This window comes from Cyprinodon variegatus, unplaced genomic scaffold (assembly GCF_000732505.1).
Source record: "Cyprinodon variegatus isolate N-32 unplaced genomic scaffold, C_variegatus-1.0 Scaffold89, whole genome shotgun sequence".
NCBI classification, from domain to species: domain Eukaryota; kingdom Metazoa; phylum Chordata; class Actinopteri; order Cyprinodontiformes; family Cyprinodontidae; genus Cyprinodon; species Cyprinodon variegatus.
In genome coordinates this window covers 400,776-425,603 of record NW_015150542.1, presented here as the reverse complement: position 1 = coordinate 425,603, position 24,828 = coordinate 400,776, and the positions used below count along the sequence as shown (strand labels likewise).

The 24,828-nt window shown below is 37.6% G+C and overlaps 1 protein-coding gene across 1 annotated transcript in view; it reads right to left on the bottom strand.

The window, feature by feature from the left end:
* Positions 1 to 24,828, bottom strand: part of fras1 (Fraser extracellular matrix complex subunit 1) — a 352,266-nt gene that overhangs the window by 148,281 nt on the left and 179,157 nt on the right. The window contains exons 17-18 of the mRNA XM_015373599.1: positions 18,683 to 18,823; positions 11,584 to 11,730 (exon numbers count right to left, since the gene is read on the bottom strand). Of these exons, the coding sequence (XP_015229085.1) occupies positions 11,584 to 11,730; positions 18,683 to 18,823 (288 nt within the window). The remainder of the gene's footprint in view (positions 1 to 11,583; positions 11,731 to 18,682; positions 18,824 to 24,828) is intronic.

The following is a 24,828-nucleotide window of genomic DNA, read 5'->3' as shown; positions in this document are numbered from 1 at the left end:
AGAGGCTTACAACAATAACAGCTTTAAACTGTTAGAATATAATAGTGCTTTAATCTGGCCAAAGGTGTTCCACAAGGATTAGTTGAAGTTCTCCTTTTTTAGTAGTTTATGATGAATCAATCAATAATCAAACACTAAAGTCTATTATTATGTTAATGTTACCACAATATCTGGACAGATTGTAGTTATCTGCAATTTATGCATCAACAATCTTTCTATGTCTAGATTTAGTATATTTTCTATAAACCTGGCTTTTATAATGTGCTTTATCTTTTCAGATGTCTATACTTAAAGGGACAATGTGTAAGAAATTCAACTTTTTATCAGCAATAATCAAGAATGGCTTTTATAAACATACTGTATATTGTTCAAAGTAATATATTATGTTCCAAATGAGTTTTCATATCTTAACATGAGTAGTTTTAGAAATGCAACAGTTTAGCCAGAAGGGTACAAACTTTATCCATTTTCTAGGGCTGCAACTAATGATTATTTTGCAAATCAATTCATCTGTCAATTATTTTTTTTGATTAATTGATTTATAATCGGATAGTGAAGGGTTTCTTAAAGAAGATTTGTTACTGAATAAACCCAGGTGAAACTAAAACCTTTCCAATTGATGAATTCTGGATAGAATGTATTGATACACAAAAGTTTTAAAAATCTTAAATGCTAAATGTTGATATATTTTTTAATATTTGAATATAGTTACTGCTCCAAGGCATGTTTTAGAGTCTCCATATTCCCGTTAATTATTAATTGATAACTTAATTAGTTGACAATTATTTCAATAATCGATTAATTGTTTCAGCCCTAGTATTTTCCCTGTATCTGAAAACTTGCTGTTGGTGGGGGAGGCTTAAAAAGAAATCCAAGAATGACCGTAGATCATTCTACCTCCCACTTTCTGTCGTAATTGAGGACCCTCTGTACTCTTTATCAATGGAGAGACAAAACTAAAAGAAATTTAAAAAAAAAATCAGGAGAAAATAAGAGTCTACATCAGTGTAGCTTTTAAAGTTGAGGACACGTGATGAAGAAGTGGGACTTTAAGACAAACACAGAGGTTTCAGGTGTTCTGTTGGACAGGCAGCTATGACCATATATTGTAAGAGTGAATTTTATTTTAGCTTTATGGTAGAAACATGATAGTATAGTCAATCTGTCCCTGCCGTCAGAGACGTTTTGTTTGTTGGCCTTTACTGGATGCGATCCTATGCTGCAGTTATCAGCCGCTGTTATTCCTCACAGAAGTCATAGCAGCTAACGAGGAAAGGCTTCTTTCAGTTCCACCTTCAGAGAAATGTTCTTTCTTATGCTAGCTGATTTAACAGGGTGACAGATGTTGATCATTCCTCTCTGTTCAAATAGAATAGAATGTCACTCTGCAGCTTCTGTAGTGGGTCTCTCACCCTTGATGAGGAGCCACCAGTGAGTCAATTGTAATTCATTTAGAGTACCACTAGATGGGGGTATATCTTACACACTGTCCCTTTAAATCTCTGCCTAAAAATCAATGGCCGTTTTTAAATTCAAGAGAACACACAAGAACGCTATTGAGAAACGGCCATTAATGTTCCACGGGAATGTGAAGGTTTACTTTAATGGCAAGATTTAGAGTAATGTGAAGATGTGGCTAAAAGTTTTAAACCCCCAATGCAAATTAAGTTGAAGGGTAGGCATTTCAAAAGTTCCTAAAATAATAATAATATTCACTTAATAGAACCAGAGGATTAATCTGCTTGGGATAGAAAATTCCAAACACCTGCATAATTATGGTGACATTCAATAAAAAAAAACATTAAGTTAAAAATGTTAGAAATGAAATAGCAGTATTGCATAAAAAATGTTGCAATACATAAGGTTTAAAGCCTTATGAGTTTGAAGCTATATATGTTTAAATAAATCAGCAGGCCAGTATGAATGGGCAAATATTTCGACTTTGATCCTGAACAGTGTGACATTGGAAGGATTTATCATTACTGAGAGGCATTTAAATATGTGACCAGATATCTTAATGTTTGTGGAACTGTCACATTTTCCACGTAGATCACCTTGTCCCACAACTGGAAACAAGTCCCCAAAATATCACAACAACAAAAATCCATATTTAACTGACACTTTTCCTACATGTAAAGAAAGCAGGGCTGCAGTCAGTGTGACAGAGCGGCACCGGCTGTAAAATCTAAATGTTCTCTGTCTCCTCTCTTAAGACCAGACAGCTTGCAAAAAGCAAAAAAAAAACCCTGCTGCTCCCCAACTGACATGTTTGTCTCAAATAATTCTAGCAAGAGGATGCAAATATATTCATGCAACAAAGAAACCATCTGAGGTGATAGATTATAAAACACAAGTCTTCGATTAACTGCATCTGATCATGGGAGTTAATCCTTTTTTCTGTTGTCAACAAAAACATCAGCACTGTAGGAAAGGGGGGAAAAAATCCTCATGTCATCCAACAATCAAATTCTCCATATAGTGTTACTTTGCAACAAAACAGGAATCAGCATTCCTGCAGCCAACACTCTGTAGGTGATCCCTCTCTGAGCACTGAACAAATTGCTTTATGCCAGAGATAAGATAACTCAAGCGTCAAGGATTATTGACTGTGCAGACTAAAACTGAATATAAAACTAAAATGCTATTGATTTGCCTCCTCAGAGTCCCTCTTTATAGCATAGTTACCATCCCTGAAGCACATAAAAAGGTATTCTATAGTTATAAATGTGGCGTGCACAGGACGATCCTGCTCCTCTCCTGTCGGGTCCGTTTTATGAGACATTATGCAGGGTTTCCTTCATCTTCTGCTACATACATAACAGGGAGTTGTTTAATGAGACTGATGTTTCCTGCTTTTTCTTTTTTTTGCTTAGCACGGTGTTTGTAAAGTGAAAACACAAAAAAATGTGTTTCTTGCAGCATTTTCTCTGATCGTTTAGCCAGTCTTCAGTGTTTGGTTAGAAAGCAAGGGGTAAAAGGTGGAGGATATTATTTAGACGTGAGAATAACCAGAGCCCAGCAGAGAGAGAAGCTGGGTGGTCCCGTTTAACCAGTTCTCATCTGGTTTAGTCTCAGACTCCTAACAAATGGATTTATAACTGAAGTTCTTAGTTCCTGTAAATCTTCAGGTTTAAATATTGTCCATCTTAACAATCAGTCTGTCCTGTAATCTTACAAAAATCATCTAATCTTCAGGGGTCCTGACGAAAGCCTACCAGGGTTATTTTGCCCATTTCCAGCTTGACCATTTCCTGATTAATTTTTGTTTTTTGCTGGTTGGTTTTTGTTTAAAATAAAACTGTCTACCCTTTTCCAGAAACTAGATTCGAAGCTGCTACCCCAGCAGATATAGCAGAGGAGAGGCACTTCTTCTCTTATGAAGGACTAGAAACTAATTGGCTCCCAGCAGCCTGTCCTAGAAACATAAAAATTAAAAATAAATATAAAAAAAGTTTCACTTATTGAATAACTACTCTGTGGGTCATTATACAAACAATTGAAGATTGTATTTATAATACGGCTTCTGGACCCCTTTAAATGTTGTTCTGGACTCCTGTATGTTGTTGTGGCTTCTTTGTGATTTTTCAATTTTGACATGCTGCTATATCGCTGTTCATTGTGTTTAGGTGCTCGTTGTGTCCATAAAATGAACTTGGTGGTTGAATTGTGATATGTCTATATTGGTAAAAGTTTTACTGTTGTAATTTTCATGTTTTCTGAGTTGTTAGTCATCGGTGACCGGGTGCCTGTTGAGAGCTTCAGGGGACAATGCACTGCAGGCTGTCATGGCTCGGTGCAAGGAGTGGTCTAGGAAAAAATAAACGGAATTCCAGGGGGATAAAGAAATTAAAGGTTTTCTGAAATCCTGGAGACCTGTTGATTAAAACTTGTCATGGTTTTGGTTATGTTATGCTTTACTTTGCTCCTTGTTTTCTAGTTTTTATTGGGTTAATTCCTATTTTGTTGTAATTTCTAGATTTATGTTAGTTCTCATGTTGTCCTCTGTTGCCCTCTTGTGTGTGTGTGTGTGTTCCTTTCCCCTTTGCTCCCTCGTTGTCCCTCACACCTGCTCCTTGTCAGCTCGTTAGCCCTCCCTTTGTCTCTGTCAGCTATTTATGCTCTACCTTTGCTCTCACTCTTTGTTGGTTCCTTTGTTGTTGCTGGTCCTGTCTTCGCTGTAGTCGTCTCCCCTCGTCTCTCCCTGGCTCCTTCTACGTGTTTTCCCTTGAAGTCTTCATGGTTCTGGTCTGTTACATTTTTAGTTGGATTTCTGGACTGCCTTTGTTAACCATTTTTCATTAAAACTACAAGTATTCACCTCAGCCTCTGCATTTGGGTCCTCCAAACCACAACCAACCCTGACAAAACTATTTTAAAATATCTATGAAATCCTGCTGATGGGTTTTGAAGCTCATGGAAAAAAAGAATAATAATAATCTGCCCAAATTTCTCTTATTTCTTTGTTAATATACAGAGTTTATGTGGTGATACATTCAGGCCTTGTACGTACAGGACTATTTAAAGATATGCACTGTATGAAACAGTAGTAATGCTGTGGATTTGATGCAAAAGCCCCCACAACCACTGGATGCTTGATCTACAATAAGGTTTTAAAACATAAAAACACAGCCGTGTTAAAAAACTTCTAAGAATCGGTAGGGTAAGGTAAGGTAAACATGCTCAGGTTTATGAATGTTCAAAAAACATTTTAAATCAGAACTCAACAGTTCACAATAAAGAGCAGATTGCACTATTATTAATAAAAAATAAATAAATAAAAAAACAAAGGAAAACCACAAAAACTCTGTACCGGCTAATTAAACAGCTTGAGGGTAGCGTTTCCTTTAGTATCAGTAGTTATCCGATTGTCTCTCACTTTGTTCTAATAATTACACAGGAAAGGGTCACAGAGGTGTTTTACTAAGGCTTTGGGACTCCAGGAAACCAGTCAGAACTGTTATTAACAACTGGAGACCAAATGGAACAATGCAGAACCTTTGCAAAAGTGGCTTGTCAACGAAAATGAAACCAGGAGTGCAGCAACGACTCATCTAGCAGGTCAGAAACGAAGCCAGGACACAAAATCTAAATCTCAGAGTTAATGATTCAGCAACAAGAAAGATGCACTTGGAAAATTTCAAAGGCTAGAACCACTGCTGAGCCAAAACAAGCACAAAAAACCCATTACATATTTAGCATAATGCGGATGATCCCCGAGACATGAGGCAAAAATCGATCTCTGGTCACATTTGATGTACAGCTATTCCAAAATCTCAGAAAAAAACAATATCCTACTGACTCTCCTACATGGTGGCAGCAGTATGATGTCCTGGGGCTGTTGTGCTTCTTCAAGACTTTGGCAGTTTACCAAAATAATGCCAAAACAAAATATCCTTCTGTCCATGAGCACCCATGAACACTTTTTTATGTATTTTTTCCCCCTTTAAATATAAGGAGCTAGATCGGTCTCAATTGTCACAAATACACAAATGTGATTCATACATGCACAGGACAAGATTCGCATATGTACAAAAAAATCCACGCGCACAGTACAAGATCCACACATACACAGCACAATTCATGCAAGCACACAAGATGTGTGGATTTTGTCCTGTGCATATATGTTACAAATGTGTATTTGTGAAAATTGAGACAGAATCAGCTCAATTTCCATAGTTTTTTAAGATGCATTTACAAACAAAATCAAACCTAAACGTTACTGTTAACTAGTTTTTATCAAAATAAATTACATTAAACTTTGCTTTTTATGGACATTTTTTTCACAAAAATAAAAAAGTTAAGCAACATAAAAGAGTCATATTTGACTGACAGAGTGTTTGGTCAGTCATGACTGGATTATTGTTCTATTGCTCTTTAAATGTAAGGCTAGAAGAATGAGGGGAGTATAAGGCCTTGTCAGCAGAATGATGGACAGAGAGAAGGTAAGAGTAGACAGCAGACAGCCAAACATCTACCTCTGATGGAAGCTCTCATATAAACTGATAACTGAGAGTGACAGGCTTAGTGCCTTAACAAGATTATGTAAGACTGACTCCACAGCTGGAAATACCAGACTCAGGTTATTTGGGTCTATAGGAAAATAGGAGTTCAAAATACAAGTTGTGAGAGTTCAACATGAGGCTTCGTGTTTACAGATTAAAACAGTGGGGGTGTACGTTTGATCCCTGGCCCTGGGATTAAGCGATGATCACAAGATTTCTTTGGCACAGAGGTGCCTTGGAGTACTTTCAGGAACTAGATTTGCTCAGGAAGGCTGATCTCAGATCAGTGTATGTGTTTGCAAACAGTCATGACAGTTTAAACGGCTTATATGGCGTTTTTAGCACGAAGCAGGATTAGGGGCCTAAAGTCTTGGTTTTTAGAGTCAGAGTGAACTTTGCTTCATCTTCTGAGTCCATCGCTGTGGAAACTTGTGCTGGAAACCAAAGTTGCTTCGTAGCAGGAAATCAATACGTAGAAAAGCAGGGCTGCCTGACCAGCCAGGTCTGAGCTCGCTTAGCAGCACTGCTGGGACTTTCTCAGAAAATCTCAATGAATTTAATAAGGTCAGGTATGAAAAAAAAATCAAGTTTGCTGACCCAAACCTTCCCTTGAGGTGAGAGTTCTGCCTCACTGTGGAACCAGATGGTTGAAGAAGTCATTTACTCCTGCAGCTATGAGCTCTATAAAGGCCCATATTTAAAGGGCACATTTCAGCATAGTTTGCTGAAAGAAAACTTTCTAATCTTGACAGTACATACATAAATAAATAGGCCTTTTAGTTGGTTTTCGTGCTGCGAGGTAACAGTAAGCTGCACGCTTCTTTCACATTATGATCTCTGGAGGCATGGTTTAATAAAGCTGGATCAGCATGTTGTTGATATGGAGGGATGATGTGTCTTAAGGAGCAGCAGAAAACAATAACCCATTTCTGTAAACAGAAATGTGTGATTCTAAACTCTGCCTCTCAGGGCCCTTCACATTTTAGATGCCCTTCTCTTCAGCACACCTAATTATAATGAATGCATTGCCTCATTGGCCACTACAGTAAGTGCAGCAGAGGCCTATTAATCGTCCACTTATTTTAGTCAGGTGTGTGGCAGCAGGGAAACACCTACACAATGCAGAATACTGGGTCCATTTTGCCACTAGCCTAGTTGACATAATAGACCTTTTTAATAGAGTAATACCAATAATAATGTGTATATATTTTTTTTTAATTTCATGAAGTTTTAGGCATAGACCTTAAGATAATTTAAAGGGATTCATGTGTTAGACCAGGAATAAGTACACACATCAATCCAAAAGCTGAGTCCAATCCTTAGCATGCAGCTTTCCAGAGTCTCTATAATTATCCAATTATTTGTTTCAGGTGAGCTGGAGCAGGGACATACCAGGAGACTGGAGATGCCCATCCCATGATAGATCAACACAAACATGTTCATGACTAAAGCAAACAGATAGGAGTCCTGTGTCTTTCTAAAGTATAATGACAATGGCTCTGTTTGTATGACGGGGTCTGTTGTGCAACCAGAGGGTAAATCTTGCCTTCTGATTAGTTTTAAGTCCTCCACAGCCTCTGAAACTTCTTTAAAACAGTCATTTTTAGCTCTATCTTCCTTCCTATTAACTTTGATTAGTTATCTATCCTTGCTAAAGAAAAAAAAAAAAAACATTCCCACAGCATGATGCTGCCACCATAGTTTTTCACTGTGGCCATGGTGAGTGCATGGTATGCTCCTAGGATCCAAGGGGCTAGAGGCGCAGCAGAGTTTCTCCCAGAAACACTATTTCACTGGGAGCATTTCCAAAACGAAGCACGGCTGGACAGAGATCAAGTCAGATTTATTGTAACAATAAAGCCGTAAAGTGCTTTTCCTTCAAAGGAAGGTTCAAGGTTTTGAACATGAAGTTGTGTGAAACATTGACAATCAACAGCTGAGATGTAACAGTGCCTCTACCGTCCTCGAACTTCCTGCTACAAAAAAACGTCCGGTAAGGTACCGCAAAAAACGCAGTTCCATTTCCAGATTATGCATGTGTTTTTCTAGACTATTTAAGCAATTTGATACATCCCAGCACTATGTCAGACATAGATATCAATTAGGACACTTTTCGGGCAATATCACTCTGCCCTGCAGGGGGAGTGGGGGCCTACTGTAGTGGTTAGGGAATAGAGCTTGGAATCCTGATGTTCTGAGTTTGTGCCCCATTCCCACAGACTGACACTCTGGGTCGCAGCAGAGCAAATGAGAGGCGGTATTTTGCCGGTGCTAGCTCAGGATGATAGCAGAGGAGGACAGCGTTAGACCGGAGGAGTCTGCCGGGGAGACTGAGCCTGAGCTCGGGTGACAGGCTGCAGCTGACCGGTGTCTCCCTTGGAGGTAGGACCATGAAACTGTCCTTATAGGGATTTTTAAAAATCCACCAACAAACATTTTAGCAGCATTCCCCATTTCAACCTTTGTCAACATTATTTAATCTATCTTCCCTTTTGTTTTAATTTTTTTTGTCTACTTGTTTACGACAGCTGAGATAAGTGGGTATGTCACAAGCCTGAGCAGGTTTTCGTAATACTATATAGGGCTAGTATATATTTTCATCAGTAATAATGTTCTAGTTCACTTTTATAAACATTCAATGACTGGGCGTGTTATTTTTTATATCGGTTCGCAGGAACTGTCCTCCTTACCTACGCAGTCCTAATTGAGATCAATGTCTTATATAGCGCTGGGATATTGAAAATTTTTTGAAATAGACTAATAAAAAATTGGACAGTTTATTCTATCTGAAAAACCTTTAATCATGCGTGCTACTGAAAAGTACCGGAACTACTTTTTCTCTGATAAGTTAGAGGCCGTTTCTCAGAGCAGAAGGCTCAGCGATAGTGGGGACACTGTTACATCTCAGCTATAGATGGTGAACATTTCACACAAATTCATGTCAAAAAACTTGAACAATCCCATTTAACCAGTTCTCAAGTGCTAGCTCTTTGTTTACCACCATAAATTTTCAATTGTGGCTAAATTAGTTCAAATATTCAGATTTTTCTCCTTTGATTTAATGGTTATATTCATTAGGGTTGGTGATTAACAGTATAAACATATGTATTATCACATATAACTCCAGGAAATGTGTTTAAAGTCTTAACATGTAGCCAGATCCGCTTTGCCTTTCATCAGCTGCCTTCCTGTCTAAACAATCCATGCTGCTCCAGATTGAGTTGGATTTGAAGCCACCAGCGGCCAACGCTTCTGGGACGCTTCTGAAACAGGCTGCTGCCCTTTCAGTGGAACAACTCTGATTAACTAGAATTGCTGCGATCAGCCAGATTGCAGGTTGTACACGCTGCTTCCACTCTTCCAGTGTAGCTGAAGGGTAACATGACTTGAGGCAAACTGCAGAAGGAAGGACATATTGAACTGGAAAATTATGGAAACAGAGGCATGCATTCATGTTCACCCCCCCTTATAGTTGCAGCCAAATGCTTTTAGAGTCATTAAATAGAAAATAAATGTCAGGATTTAAATTATTTCTAATTTAAGCTTCATTGAAACCCAAAGCTTGTTGCCAATGACAGCAAATTTTCGCTCTATTTTAGGTTTTTCTAATGGAACAAAAATAAATAAAATAGGAAATAAATCAAGTGCACTTCAAGTGTAGCAAATTCATCCAGAATCTGTCTCGCTGCATTTAGAGCAGCAGGCGGAATCCTTACAAAGGGGTTTCAGAGTTGAACAGGACATGGTTTATCAATAAAAACTTAATACAACTAAGTGCAACAGAAACGGGTTCAGCTAAAGTTCAATGAATAAAGGACGATGCCCCGAAATCAGATGCCATTTTTTTAAGCACATGCTGCTACTGGCAGAGTTTTTAAAAGAACACACAGTAAGAATATTATATCCGTGGGGTGACACTCTGTCTCAGGGCAGTAGGTATCACAGGGCTGATCAGGGCACGTTTGCAGCTCACATTAACCCAGATCTAACTGCCAACCTCTACGTTTACCAGGGTGGAATCTAGCCTTGCTACATGCTGTATAAATTGCATTTATTCGTTAGTTCTGGATCGACCCTTTATCTTACATGTTTCTTTAAAATAGAGTGAAAGCTTTTAATTCAGCAACAGCTTAAACATGTACACTGCTTGTTGGCTATAGCTGATACACTTTCTTCAGGTCATCACTTCAATCAGAGTTTTAACTTATTGTTAAAAGTGCAAATTCAAAATGGTAATAAAAATTTAAAATGACTTTTACTCTGGTAACTCAGTAGGCTCCATTAGTCAGTTCTTTAGAGAGTGATTTGGGCCCAATTACCTTGTGTGGTTGAGCCCCCTGCTGCAGTGAGAAAACATTGTTGATACTTTTGGATGATGGATCACAAAGATCAGCCATAAGTTCACCCCAAACCCCATCGCAGTCTCCACACAAGAGTAAGAAAAAAAATATTTGTCTGGTGAAAAAAGAAGGGCTGAACTAGAGTCTGATTGCTGACGGATTGAGACAGGAGGGTGAAATAGGGAAGCTTTCAAACATGGTGGAAGCTCAGATCTGCCCTGGTTATGGTCATTATTTTATTAAAAAGATCTGATGCTCTGTTGAAAATCACAACAATCTTTAAAAAGATTGTTACATCAGGTGACATTACGCCTCTAAACTGATGAACTGCCGGGTGCAGCGACAGACTGTGGGGCTCTTTCTCTTCTTCCATGCCGATGCCCAACATGGATGTGATTCCAACTTGTCACCAGAGTAAAAAAAACACATCATTAAACTGTTCATTAAAATCTGCAATAAATGAAAAACTAAAAGTCACAGATCTCTATGATGATTTCTGACGTTATAACATACTGATGTTTTTTTTTTATTTATTAATTAGATAACTGAGTACCTGTTAGTGGGATCCACACTGTAACATCTTTTGTTGGATGAACCGGATCCCTCTGGATACCGGAACAGGACTGATATTTAAACATAAATATTTCGATGCAACATTCAGGTTTCTAAGCTGCCGGTTTGATTAAGATGCTTTTAGTTATTTACCTTGTTTTTTTTAGTTGATTGTAAGGAATTTAATCCTCACTCTATGATTTGATGCAAATGAGATCCTTTATGCTGAGGGGGATTCTTTTAATTTAAGATGTAAATGTTTCTGAAATATAATCACAAGCTCAATAACGAAACACTTTGGCAAGAGATTTAAAATAAAACCTGCCCTTCATATAAAAGTCAGACCCATCTATCAAAGGAGAGAAAGTGCTTAAAGGGATAACATACAACTTTGCAGTTCTTACCAGAAATGTGATCTTTAAAGATGAAAATATACAAAGCAATTTAAGGCTGGATTGAAAAAATAAAATGTAATGAGGAAGAATGTTTACATGAAATAATGCAGGTTTCTGAAAACCTGCAGCAGAGTTGCGTGTCTGAGAGTGTCATCATGCAAAGCCCAGTGGGCAGAGAAAGGCACAATTCCTGCTAGAGTCGGATTAATTTCCCAATAGAGTCCAGAACTGTTGCACAAACAAGCTCTCCTGGCAGCATATTTCATGAAACCACAGCAATGAAAGCAGACTTACTGAGACACTCTCCACTGAAGGCGCTGAGGAAACGGCCCTCCTGGCAGCCTGTCGTGCAGTAGCCGCTCTGCAGGGAGGCCCCTGGGGGACAGGAGATGCAGTCGGCTTGGGAGGGGCCGGAGCAGGCCAGGCAGGATGGATGACATGCTGGAGAAAAATGAGGACACAAATGTTGATGAAAATCTGCAGTGGTTCACAGGCCTGTTTCCAAAAATGAAATAGGATTAAGACGAGGGCCATTGCTCCGTGCCTGGGTCTCCAAGTCGAAGGGGAGCTTTCCAAAAGTTCCGGCTCTCTTGGATTAGTGTAGGAGCCTTGCAAATGGTGGAATATTGGTTAATATTTCCACCCTTCTCAGCTTTATTTTGATTATGCTACCTGACTTTCCTTCATGAGTGTAAATATCCTGAGATCCTGATGAACTCAGTTAAATTCAACCTAAGGCTTCTTTAACACACAGCAGGTCTGGATGATTGATTAAATTTCTTTTTTCGAAGTGTTATGACTGCGAAGAAAAGTGTTCTATGCTTCAGTTTCTGATTATCTATATCTGAGCATGCAGATACTTATTTGTGATTAGTGGATCCAAAAGAAGGATGGATGCGGATTGACAGCCCGAGTGAAGACGACATATAAGAAGACGCAACTGCAGGCTGCAGATATCAATACTTTGAGGACTTTTTCTGGATGAACTGCCTTTTATTTTCTCCTGTTTATTTTAGCCCAGAAATTAAGTTCCTTTTCTTTTGTTTTTCTTTATTATTATATTATATATATAACATTTATCTATTATAAAGCAGGTTAGTTCTTTTCAAACATCGGGCAGCTTCCTTTTAATTTTGGCCTGTGGTTCAACCTGAAGTCCTCTTTAGTGTAAAACTTCAAAATGTCCTTATCGTCAGTAAACTCGCTAAACTGCTCTAATTGTAATGTCACTGCCTGAGGTGTTAAAAGAATGGATCATTTAAGTTATAGTCTAGCCACCCCTTGACAGGTCACACTGTAACAATAGTTATTCATATTAATATTCATATGTGTTGCTAATCCGTCTGAATCCTCATACAGAGAAGATTGTAGATGTCACTATTTAGAGAGAAAATTGGATCATCTGTATCACTGCTAAGATATTTAGCAATAGAGGCTGATAACATTGTGTCCAAATCATATCAAGACGAAGAAAAGGACAAAGTGACTTCAAACCCTCAACAAGCTCTGCACTGGTGGTTTTCGAAGTTGGTTTCTGTGGGTGAACATCTAACCCTTACGTTCTGGATGATCTAAAAGTTGTGCTCTTTCAGCTGTATGGTGCCTAGCATCAGTATCTTAATGCAAGGTGATGATGGCAACACGCAGGAAGACATTACCCAAATACACAGATAATAAACCGGGATCTTAGAAGAACAACTTTTTAAATCAACTCTCAGTCTTAGATTTATGACATTTGGATCTTAGTGGGACACACATGCCAGAACTTTATGTGAAGAATTTCCTGGTCTTTTAATGCAATTCAACCTCAACTTTTAATCGAAAGGCTTATATAAAAGTTTAAATTTAGACAACAAATATGGTGGGTTGGATTCATGAAAAGTTGTCTTATTTTTTATTCTTTTATGCAAACATGTGTCAAAGCAGACATGATGACAGATTTATTATAAAGTGTGCAGATGATTGTTTTGCTGTCAGTCTGCCTCAGGACAACGAAAGCAACAATGGTCCAATTATTAATGACTTTATTCAACGGTGCGAGGCGATTTACCTCCGGGTTTAACACAGGAAATACGAAAGGTCTGTGTCATTGATTTTTGGAGGAACCCACACAAGCAAAATGCTGTTTTAATGAAAGGTCAGACCACTGAATTTGTCCATTCTTGTAAATACCTGGAGACTGGCATTGATGACAAATTGAACTTTGATGTCTACTGTGCAGCTGTGTGTGAAAAGGCTCATCAGTTTCTGTTCTGTTTTACAAACCTCTCCTGCACCTGTATCGACCGAACTATAATGACAGTGTTTTATCATGATATTAGTGAATATGTTTGATCTTTTCTATTGGTGTCATGGTTCAGTCACATATCTTTAAAGGACAGGAATTCCTTAAATCAGGTAGGGTAATGGTGATCTAGACTGATTGGTGAGCGATAACAGTCCCCTCTATTTAGCTACACCATGCAAGAGCAGCGGACAGATTCTTGCATTTAAAAAATGACTTATCCTTTGCATAAAGAGCTTTAGCTTTGAATCCACAGAGATTCTAATGCTTAAATCCAGAAAACAGTTATTAAAACAGTTTGTTAAATAAGATGATTAATGATTTTATCTCAATGCAAACATTCATTCCTATAATGATTTCACACTTTTATAGAGTCTGTTATATATTTTCTGTTGTGGCTTAAAGTGAAAACTTTAATGTTGCTTAACTTTCTGAGGAATTGATTGGTGCATATATATACAAATGTATATAAATTTATCTCATATTTACTCCTTTCTAATACCTTTTTTTTTTTTTACTTTTTTTTTTTAACTGAAATATCTACCGGTATTTGAATACAATGACCCTAGAGTGGCCTTTATAGTCTATGCTGAGTGTCTTTGCAGAGGCGGTTAGCGAAACTGCACCTGTTGAGTCACCCCAAACAAGTGGGCAGTGTTTTAATAAATATAAGTGTGAAGCAACACCCACCACAAGTCTGCTTTTGAGGCAGAAGGAGCTTTTCCTGGAACCAGAAGATAGTGACATGCTTTTGACCCCAGGGTGAACCTTTTGAAACTGCTTATGCTTGTATTATGTAGATAACGTTGCTGGTCATGTAAGTATAGGGTCCTCCCAATACGAAATAAAAAGAGAGAGATAGGGGAGCATGCTTCAGAGCAGTAGGACATTGTACAGTAGCAGTCATTGAAAAGGGCCCTTCTTCCCAGTGAAACGCCAGCCGGATGGCAGCCCACTTCCCTGCAAATCCCAGCAAAATCCCCTTCAACTTCCAGCCCCTGGCCTGCTCCTGGGTGTGCACATTTTCTTACTCTGACTCCACCCTTTCAATGAATTACAGGGTCTGACCATGAGATAACGCTTCTGTCTAGATCTTAATATCCACATGACAGAAAGCATATTTTAGTACATAGATTGATGTTTAAAAGGGAATTGTAGGGGACCAGCCAAGGGCCCATCAAGGAAAGTGGGGAAATTTTGAATGGCTACTACTGTAACTGAACACATTCTCCTCGCGAGTAAAAAGAATCTAATGTCTGTTGTCCTTCTTCCCCATATTATTTAGCGTTTGTGTGTTTAAACCTAACAGAGGGTGGCTATTTTTCTGAACCAGATGACATTCTTCCCTCAATCTATTACAAATATACCTATGGATACTGATAAATTTTTTTTATATTTAAAAATAAATAAAAAAATTGAAAAGGGAAGCAGAAGTTCACCTAAAGATCTGGTTTCACTTATTTAACCATAAAGGCTGCAAACATGGAGCTGTTTATTTCTAGTCTGGGCATGAACCGTCTTGAATTGGTATGTCATTTATTGATTTTAATTTTTTTTTTTTAACAGTATCCTGTCTGGCAATGTGGCAATAACAATAATTGTCTTGATGCCAAAAAGAGCCCAACAGATTTTACTTTCACAAGTGGAGCAGTATGCCTATTGCCCTACTGCTCCACTTGTTTCATGCATATAAATTGCTTTATTATAATTATGCAGGGACTTTTATAGATCATATGGACACTGCAATGTAAGTAAAACAGAAGAGGAAAAACAGAAAAAAGGAGAAAAGATTGATTTTAATTATAGTTTATTCAACTTGCCTTTGTTTATGTAAGACTGAAATGCACTTCAATCTGATCTGCTTACTTTATAGTTTTAGGTCACATGTTTTTTGTTGTTGTGATTGTTATAACTGCTTTAGGATCGTTCTTTTATGGTTCCTAGAGGAGAGGGTAAGCTGGACATTGGGGCAGGAAAGGACCTAAAATGACTATTTTTATGAACTTGAGTCCAAGTTCTTGCTTTGCGATCTTTTAGAAAAATATATGATGCAAAAGAAGCCAAAAACCTTAAAAACAAACCAAAAAACAAAACACTTATCTCTCTAAGATATTATCTAAATGTTCGTTAGGGTATTCCCTAATGAGCACATTAACTCTGAAGGAGACAAAGTAAGCAAACAGAACATCCTTCTTAACGATCTGTTCTTCCTCATTAGCAATTACTCACACCAAGGCTGGACTAAGAGCTGTAAGAGAGAAGCCCAACTTTAATGCAGTTTTATTTGATACTTTTCAAGATGAAAAACTAAATTGAATTTAAAACACTTGAAAGGTTGGAGCTGCTTAATGTGAGACAGGGAGGGGGTCATATTCCTGCGAGCGGGTCAGAGTCGGTAAAACAGGCTATTATAATGAATGATAGATTACAGCAAATGGATTTTCATTAATGAGGAGGACAAACACAATGGAAAGCCATGCTGAGATCTCTCCAGTTGTTAACATTCTATTGTACTAATACAGCTGTAATCTTATTTAATGGGGTTTCTGATATTCGTCAGGAGTCACTGAGACAAAGGGGCTTCCTCATGCTGTACTTAAAATCAACTGAAAGCAGTATTTAAAAATGAGAGGTCATTCAGAAGGTACTGATAAGATCAAGCGATGGCCATGAATGTGATGTTTTAGAAACTAGATAGCTTTAGTTTCTATTGGCAACAGTTCACTTTGATGTTTAGATTAATCAGATTTAGGATTCATTTCAAAATATGCAATACCATAACTTTTTTGTAAAAAAGAATTGTCCTTTTGCACAAAGAAAGTAAGAGCTAACGCTATCTCATTAGCTAAGATGAAGGTATCCGTGTCTACCTTTATGTAGACATCCTTGATTTGCATTAAAATGTGCTGCTGTTGGGGGCATTGCAGCTGAATAAATTAATAGATCATAAAGAACTTGATGTTAAATCACAGAAAGATCAGTATCGGGTATTGCAGGCTAACAAAGACCTCATTGACCCACATTCCTAAGGTAAAACCTGTTCTTCTGGTTCAATTTGTATGTTTTCTAAATAAAAACAAGGCTTTGTTTGTCCACTCTTTAAAGCTTGGAACTCAACGCAAGTTTTGAATTGAAAAACCTTTCTGGATGGGAAGTGTAACATCTTCAAACTTGGAAAACTAAGTCCAGTGGATTGTTTTAACTTTTTTGTAATGACAATGACAGAAAGCAGGACAACCAATGCAGAGCTTGCTCAGCAATGGTGGCTGGAGTCTTTATGTAGGCTATATGCAGAGCAGGACAAACACTTTTTATAACCTCCAGAACAGAGTGGAAACAATTTTGCATGAGATCCGGTCCTTCGATGTCCCTAGAAATTAAACCACATTGATCTGAACTGGGCTGCACAAACAGCTTGGATTTCTGTTTGAGAAGACAGATCAGGGGTCTGTTTTGTAGCAACAGAGAATTTTACTGTTTAAAATGAGACTAGACCATTTCTACAAAGACAACAACTACTGTAGAAGAAAAAAAACAAAGAGAGACCACAGTTTTGGAAGGTGTTTCGAGGCAAAACTATGTTTGTGTATAAATTGATAAAAATTATGATTATGGGTTTTAAGTAAATAGAGTTTTGTGTGCTAGAGTTTTGTGTCCTTTAAAATAAACATTAGGTCTCATAGGTATGATTGTCAGTTGATGGACCCTAAAGCCAATAGATGTTGTGACCCAACTTCAGATCCTTAATTAATCAGTATGGGTCCTAAGATCCACTTTAGAAATTAAACTGAACAACACATATTTCAACTAAATTGCTTAACGCTTTAGAAGCAGCACTTAAAAATAGAAAGAAAAAAAAAAACAGCTAATTTTGTTGCTGATGCTTTTTGTAATAATAATACATTTTGGTCGGAAGCTAAACAGTTTAGAAACCTCTGCATTCTTGTAAGTTTGGAAGAAACCTGATTTGGGCATGTAGAGTTAGGCCCATGTTTGGGTTCAGAAGGGCTGCAGAAACTACCATGTTGAACAGCAGACAATTATTCAATTCAGTTCAAATCAGTTTATTTATATAGCTGCAATTCACAACACATGTCATCTCAGGGCACTTTATAATTCGCCAGATCATACAGTCAAATTGATTCAAAGTTTTCTATCTAAGAAAAACCAGTTGATTGCATTGACTCATTGACTTGAATGCAATCCCTCACACTAAGCATGCGTGTAGCGACAGTGGAGAGGAAAAACTCCCTTTTAACAGGAAGAAACCTCCAGCAGAACCAGGCTCAGTGTGAGCGGCCATCTGCACAGGCTGACTGGCCTGTTTTTTTTTATATTCTTAGCACTAGAGACATTAGTGCTAAGAAATTTGACCTCCACTGTGAATTCTGTGGATAGTCTGCAGCGAACATCCAGATCCGATTTGCGTGTAAATACGTGTGAATCCTTAATGTTTATTTGTAGTTCTGAAAAATTATCAGAACAATAGAGCTTTGACCGGTGGAGTAGAAACTCCATGAATCTGAAGCCTGCTGAGAACCCGTGGTCATAAAAATTGGTGACATGTTGCAGAGGATTATAAACATTTGTACTGTACCCACACACTCTTCATCTTCTTTTTGTTCATAAAACAGAGTTTTTGTTTTAGCTCACAAGAGAAAAGGAAAAAAACAGAAATCTAAACCCACCGTTTGCCAGAACTTAACACCCTGATAAATCTAAAACTGATAAAAAAAAAAACACTTTAAAATCTCTAATTTTTCAAAGCTCTCAAACATGAAATTGCAATTAAAAATATGAAATTGCAATCAATTTTCACTCAAATTTTTTAAGACAATTCTCACTTCGCAACAAATAATTTAAAAAAGTTTCTCCATCACTGACAACAGAGAAAAGTCCAGTTTTAAAGTAAACCTGTTCCCGATTACTAAAAAAGCTTCCAACCATTGGAAAACAAGGACATCTTTAACTAAAGTGGACATCTGTGGAGTGCTTACCTTTTCAGAAAGCTGTGTCAGAGCTTAAAGTTTAAAGCTGAGGTTATAATTGAAGCCTTGGGACAGCAATGCTACAGAATTGAGTACAAAGGCACAATTATGTGTTTCTCACCTTGGCATTGGTTGTACCGGCTGAAGAGGCCCTGTGGGCATGTGGAAACACACTGACCCTCAAACAGGCTAAATGGGAAGGAACAGGACGAGCAGTTTTCTGCAGATGGACCAGTACAGCGCTGGCAAGAGGGATGACAATCTAGGAAAAAACAAAGAAAGCAGACATTTTTCAGGTTTACCACGAAAAAACAACAACATATAAACAGAAGGGAGGGTGGAATACAACTACAACAGGAGGTGAAGATAATTTCTACTTAACAGTCTGTAAAACAGGGATCATTAAAACTGCATAACACACAAAATATAAAAATGTGTGTGGAAAAGAACAAGTAATCAAGAACAGATCCAGAGATATTATCAAATTGAATCAGGAAATGGCTAAAACCAGTCAAAGACAAATGGGGGAACGAATTCTGCATACTTTTTCACCACAGATTATGCTCACATCGAAAACCACATTAGCATCCTTCACATTCAGTTTTACCTTAAAAAAAGCAAAATTGAAACAACTTTCCTTTAAATATCTTTGTCCAAACTGTTGGACATGAGTAACAACAAAACTGCTTCAGGGTTAATGCTTTCTGAAGCCCATTAATATTAAAGGGAACATTCAAGGACATATTTTCTGCACTAAGTGTATACTTGGAGTTCTTAGAAGAAAAATAAAGAGCATGTAATTCAGCTGTGATGAGAAAGGAGGTTACATAAATATGTACATACAATTTCTATGAGAGGTTTATATCTTTTCATCATGGCCATGTATATCCTTCTTTTGGATCTTTTAAGGATTTAATTTGAACCATTCATTTTGTAAGGCAGAATGATTATGCAACAAATAATTGCAATAGCAATATTAAAAAAACGAAAACAAGTTGCATTACTCTGTGTACAGCTACTGGATTAAGAATGGGTGAAAATTATACAAACAAATCCAGAAACGTTTGAAGCAATGTTATATTTAGTAAAGAGTCAACATGATAATTTGGATCTGGAGTATCTTAGTGTTTGCAGTTTGTGGAAGGCTTGGGTATTGCTATTTTTGGGGTACAGTAGTTATACTGTCCATATGAATATTTTTTTCATCTGATGGTAATATTTTATTTGAAATGTTTAGGCTTAGACATATTCAGATGATTTAACAGAAAAATCAGGAAGAAAAAATAAATAAAAGAATAAACGTCGAATCCGCTGTTTGTTTGTTTTTTCCGATTTCATTGCAAGTGTTTGTTCTACATCGTCCCAAACTGCAAAACAACAACAAAAATTGGTGAGTGCACAAAATGAATGTGTCTGTCAGCCTTGTTATCAGTAGATGTACACTAACTTCTGAAAAGGAAATGCAGCTGAAAATTATTTAGTTATAGATTTTGACATTAATTAATGTAATAAAATAAAAAAAATCACACTTAAAACCTGCTGTTTTAATATGATGAATCCATGTGAGGTTAAAAAGTTATATAAACCCACCCAGCCCTACGTAACAAGGTAACTGCAATGTTACTCTAAAGACCTGAACACGCTGGTTGCGTACGACTTTTTAATCTCTTATACAATTTTGTGTGCGTCACACTGACTGCGTATAGAAAGGCTCCAACTAGGCAGGATGGGCTGATCTGTGCTGATTTTTATTTTTTTTTTCACTTGTATCTCTGTACCACACAAATAAAACAATTTCCCACATTTGAATTAGACAGACTACTTGAAGCTATTAAAAATAAATAAATAAAAATATTGGCACATTCTATAAAGCAATGCCCTACTTACGAGTCTGTGCAGCATCTCAAATCGGAACAGATAGAGAATGTTTATATGCCTATAATAAAAAAAAAAAAATTATATCTACATCTAAACATAAAAAAGACCCAGCGATAAACATTGCGGGGCGGTTTTTATGCTGACTGAGGTAGGGAGAGGTGATTTTCTCAGAAAGAGATCTGTGAAGTTTACAGGAGGTTTTCTTATTTGTCATGGAGGGGAGAGAGATGCGCTTTGTTCACCTGCACCGTCTTCTCACCTGTTTTTTTTGTTGTTTTTTTTTTTTTTTGCATGGCTCAAAGAGGATTACTAATTTATCCGTTTTCTCCTGAACATCCTCCTGAACTCCTATCATGGGTAAAGTATTCTATTTTTTCATGTTTCATTGATTGTTTTTGAACGAGTCTGACTACTGTCTACTGTATACGCGATGTGTGACTCAAAAACTGACACTTTCCCCGTGCAATTAACAGATTTTATTTCGTATTTTTCCCCCAAGTGGATGTGTTTTATTTAACCGCGTCTCTCTTCATGTCTGACTAAAATAGACCTGGAGTCTATCTCAGTCGGAGCTATGTGAGCCCGCTTGCAAAACATTGTGTCTGTCAATGAGCACTAAACGCCATGACCTTGTCTGACATGAATTTCTGTCAGACCAGGCACAAAATCGCATTCAGTGTGTTCAGAGCTTAACTCTTTGTGCCACTCTTATGACAACTGAAATGTTTTACTGAGCTTGATTTGAATCGTCTAAATGGCAGTGAAGGAGGTTTGCCCATTCGTCTTTGCAGCAACATTTAAATTTAACCACACACATATTCTGCAGCATAACGAGCAGCCTTAAGGTCACAGCATGAGAATGAGTCTTGACCAGGTCATTCTGAAACTTGACTGGATAATTTGTTTCTGCGTAACTGAGACGTGTTTTAGCTTAGGGTCAAAAAACGAAGGTCATACTTTCTCCTTTAAGCTTTTTATTAGGGAGCAGAAATCATGATTCCCTTCATTTTGGTGACTCATCCAAAAATGTCAAGTAGGGGTGGTGAGTTGTGGTCTGGTGTCATCCACCTTTGGTTTATGCTTTAACACACCTTAAATAAACAGCTTAACTACCTTCCCATGATGCATTTATGTTCCTTAGAGTCCTGTTAATGACCTGATTATTTGATTCAGTTGTGTTTAAGCAAAGACACAGGTAAAATATGCAGGACTGGAGTTAAGAAACTCTGTCTTAAATCAACAAAGCAGGCCCACACCATCACACGCCAACCACCATGTTTCCCCTTCAGTGGGAAGACTTCTTTCTCTGAAATGTTTGCTGTCTTTAGGTCCAGCAGCATACAGTTCACAAATTGTAGCCATATTTCTGTAAGTCTTGTGGATTATCAAGATGTCATTGATAAATGTGAGATACTACACGTCGTCTTGTTCTTTTGTGTCAGCAGCTGCCAATTTTCTCCCAGTCTCTTTCATATTGTTGAATTATCAACTCTTAAAATTAATGGAGGCAACTAATACCTGTAGAGCCTCTGATGTTACTGTGGGTTCTTGTTTTTCCCTTCTGGATGATTCATCAATGAGCTGCTGGAGTAATTTTGGTTGCAATTACAGTAGCCTCTGTGAAGCATCTCCGCTGAAAAGTTCTACTTAAGTAATTTGGCTCTTTTTTTTGGATTAGTTTTTCTCCTCATCTGAAGTGTTCAAGTTTTAATTTATTTTCTTTTTTATAATTTCATCTAGTTTGTAACTTTCATATCTTCTGTCTACCTATTTTTGCTATGGTCACAAACATCCCCCCCGCCCCCATAGGGCAATATTCTCATTCATAGGACCAAGTTGGTTTGGTTAGTGTTCTACCTATCCAATATGTTTTATTAGCACGTTTAAAGACAAATGGTTGAACCACAGTGCTGTAAAATAAGAGAATGAAATATTAAAATAAAAAAAGGCACACAACAATCTGATGCACAAAAGCTCACACTAAAGAACAAATAACTGTGCTGTGTTGAACGGCAGGGGGGAAAATATGAGTCTTCAAAAAGAATTTAAAAGTAGACAGTGAAGAAGGAACCAAAAAAACAAAAAAAACAAGCTGCAGCAGTGAAGGCAATGGCCTGCAGTTTAATTGGAGAATATCTACATAAAAAAAATATATATATATATTCCCCTCAAGTATGGCTAACCATCTGCTATTTACCTGTATGATGGTCATTCCTTGCTGGCACTAAAAGAGTCATATGCACAGCTGCTTAGCCAATTATCCAAGCTGAAAGTATTAAAGCAGCAATGTGAGGCCTAGTAACCACAATCTTCAATCAGTTATTTAAAATCCAAAACACTGTTAGCTAAAGGTAACTATTTCAGACAGATAATGAAACAAATATATTGTAAAGACCTTTATTAGCAATATTTATATGTAAGTGAAACAAAATATTGACGCTTTAAATATTTCAAAAGGTTCATAGAGTAAGAATCACATCAAGGAAAAACAGAAACTCATGTTAGATAAAAAACAGAATTATTATAAAACAACATAGTAAAAAACAAAGAATAATAATAAAACACAAAGAATAAGTTGTGTAACACTGTATGTAAAATGTAGTTGAAGTCAAGCTTTTCAAAGAATGTAAAAAGTTAAAGACGCCCATTTGGCCTTTGTTTGCTTTTTGTTGTGATGCAGAGGTTTGGTTAAGATCAGAGCAAAAGTTGCAGACAAAATCTAACAAAACGCTCTTAAACCTTGAAAAACAAGGCCACCCCCGATGCCAATAACATGTTCAAATACAATAATCTTCTAACAAATAGACAACTCACTCCTGGTAAAAAATAAATATATTCAAAATGAAAAAGTGCTCTGATTTAGAGCAGAAGGTAGCAACATTTAGCTCCACTAGGGATATAAAACTCAACGCATCTGTGCTATAAGTATGTTTCCTGGTAAGGATAAAACAATAAAACTAATCTCTGTATACAGTGGCGACTGCTTACATAAATTATTTCCTAATACATGCAGATACATACATTTTAAAAGTCCATCCATGCATCATAAACACAAAAATCTATTCAGTTCAAGGCCCTATGCCTTCCACTAGAGAACAACCTGAGACAGCCAGCCTCAGTGGACCTTTCACGCTCTGCCACTGTGTAATATGGGTTTGGTGACCATGGATGACCGAGAGATCAGATTCTGAGTGACCGGACTCTGACAGGAGGAAGTGAAGCAGACAAAATGCGTCATAAACAAAACACAGCTGAGAAATAACAGAAGGTTCTGTTCCCCTCAATGGTCTGTTCATTAAAATTGGAAAATGTATGGAAAGTATGAAAGGTGCGCAGTAACACAAAAATGCTTGATGGAAGAATAGTTAAAAACATTCATTTAGGGAAAAAATTTAACATATTAACCACTGATTTGGTAATATTTACAGAATTTACATCCATATAAAATGGAGAATACTGCTTTTTAAAATGTATTTTTAGAATAAAGTTATCTGACTACAACCTTTTAGTCAGTACTCTAGGTAAATCTAGATATATAATATATAATTATATATTATATATCTATATAATTGGTTTGCCTTTTAGAGTACATTACCATGGTAACTAGTCTTGCTAAGAAGGAATCCAGCTTCATGGTACTGGAAAGTTAGAGTTAAACCTGAAGTTTTCTCACTGAGCCATTAATCCTGCTCTGTGGTACAGGCTTCTGCTGTCATGATCTTTGCACTGATCGCTTGATTTGGCTCGTTTCTCCCATCTGCTTAGCTCCGCCCAGCGCTCACTGTCACTCATCGGATCCACTTGTTCCTGTTTTCTATTTAAGTTCCCTGTTCCCAGCCATCTGTGCCAGATTATTTGAGTTGACTGTGAGAGTTTTCTAGCTATCTGTGAGTTTCTGATTAAATGAACCTGCCTAGTTTCTGTCCCTCGACTTCTGAGTCTGTTCTGCCTCTTTTCTGCTCTGTTTGCCTGATCTGTTTCCGGACTGTTACCATGATTCTGCCTGTTAACGACCTTGGACCTGTCTTCTGACCCCGGCTTGGAAATCTCATCGGCGCCTCTTCGGACTTCTGATCCTCTGGCCTGGAAACCTGTTCCTGCTGCGACTCTGCCTTCGGATTATCCCTCCGGATTATTCTGCTCCTCTGCGTGCTCTGGTTTTTGCTCGTCTCTGCTCTGCTTCTCTCCTGGAACTTTGGTAGCCGTTTCCATCGGAAACTACAGACAAACAATCCCTTCGGACTTCAATCCATCTTCTTGGCAGGGACTGAACTCAACCAGGTTAGTGACTCACGCACGCTGAATTGTCTGCTTGAATTCTGGATCCTATATTCTGAGCTTCTGACATCTGCCCTCTTGGCCTGGAATTGCCCACCCCAGCTTAAGAAC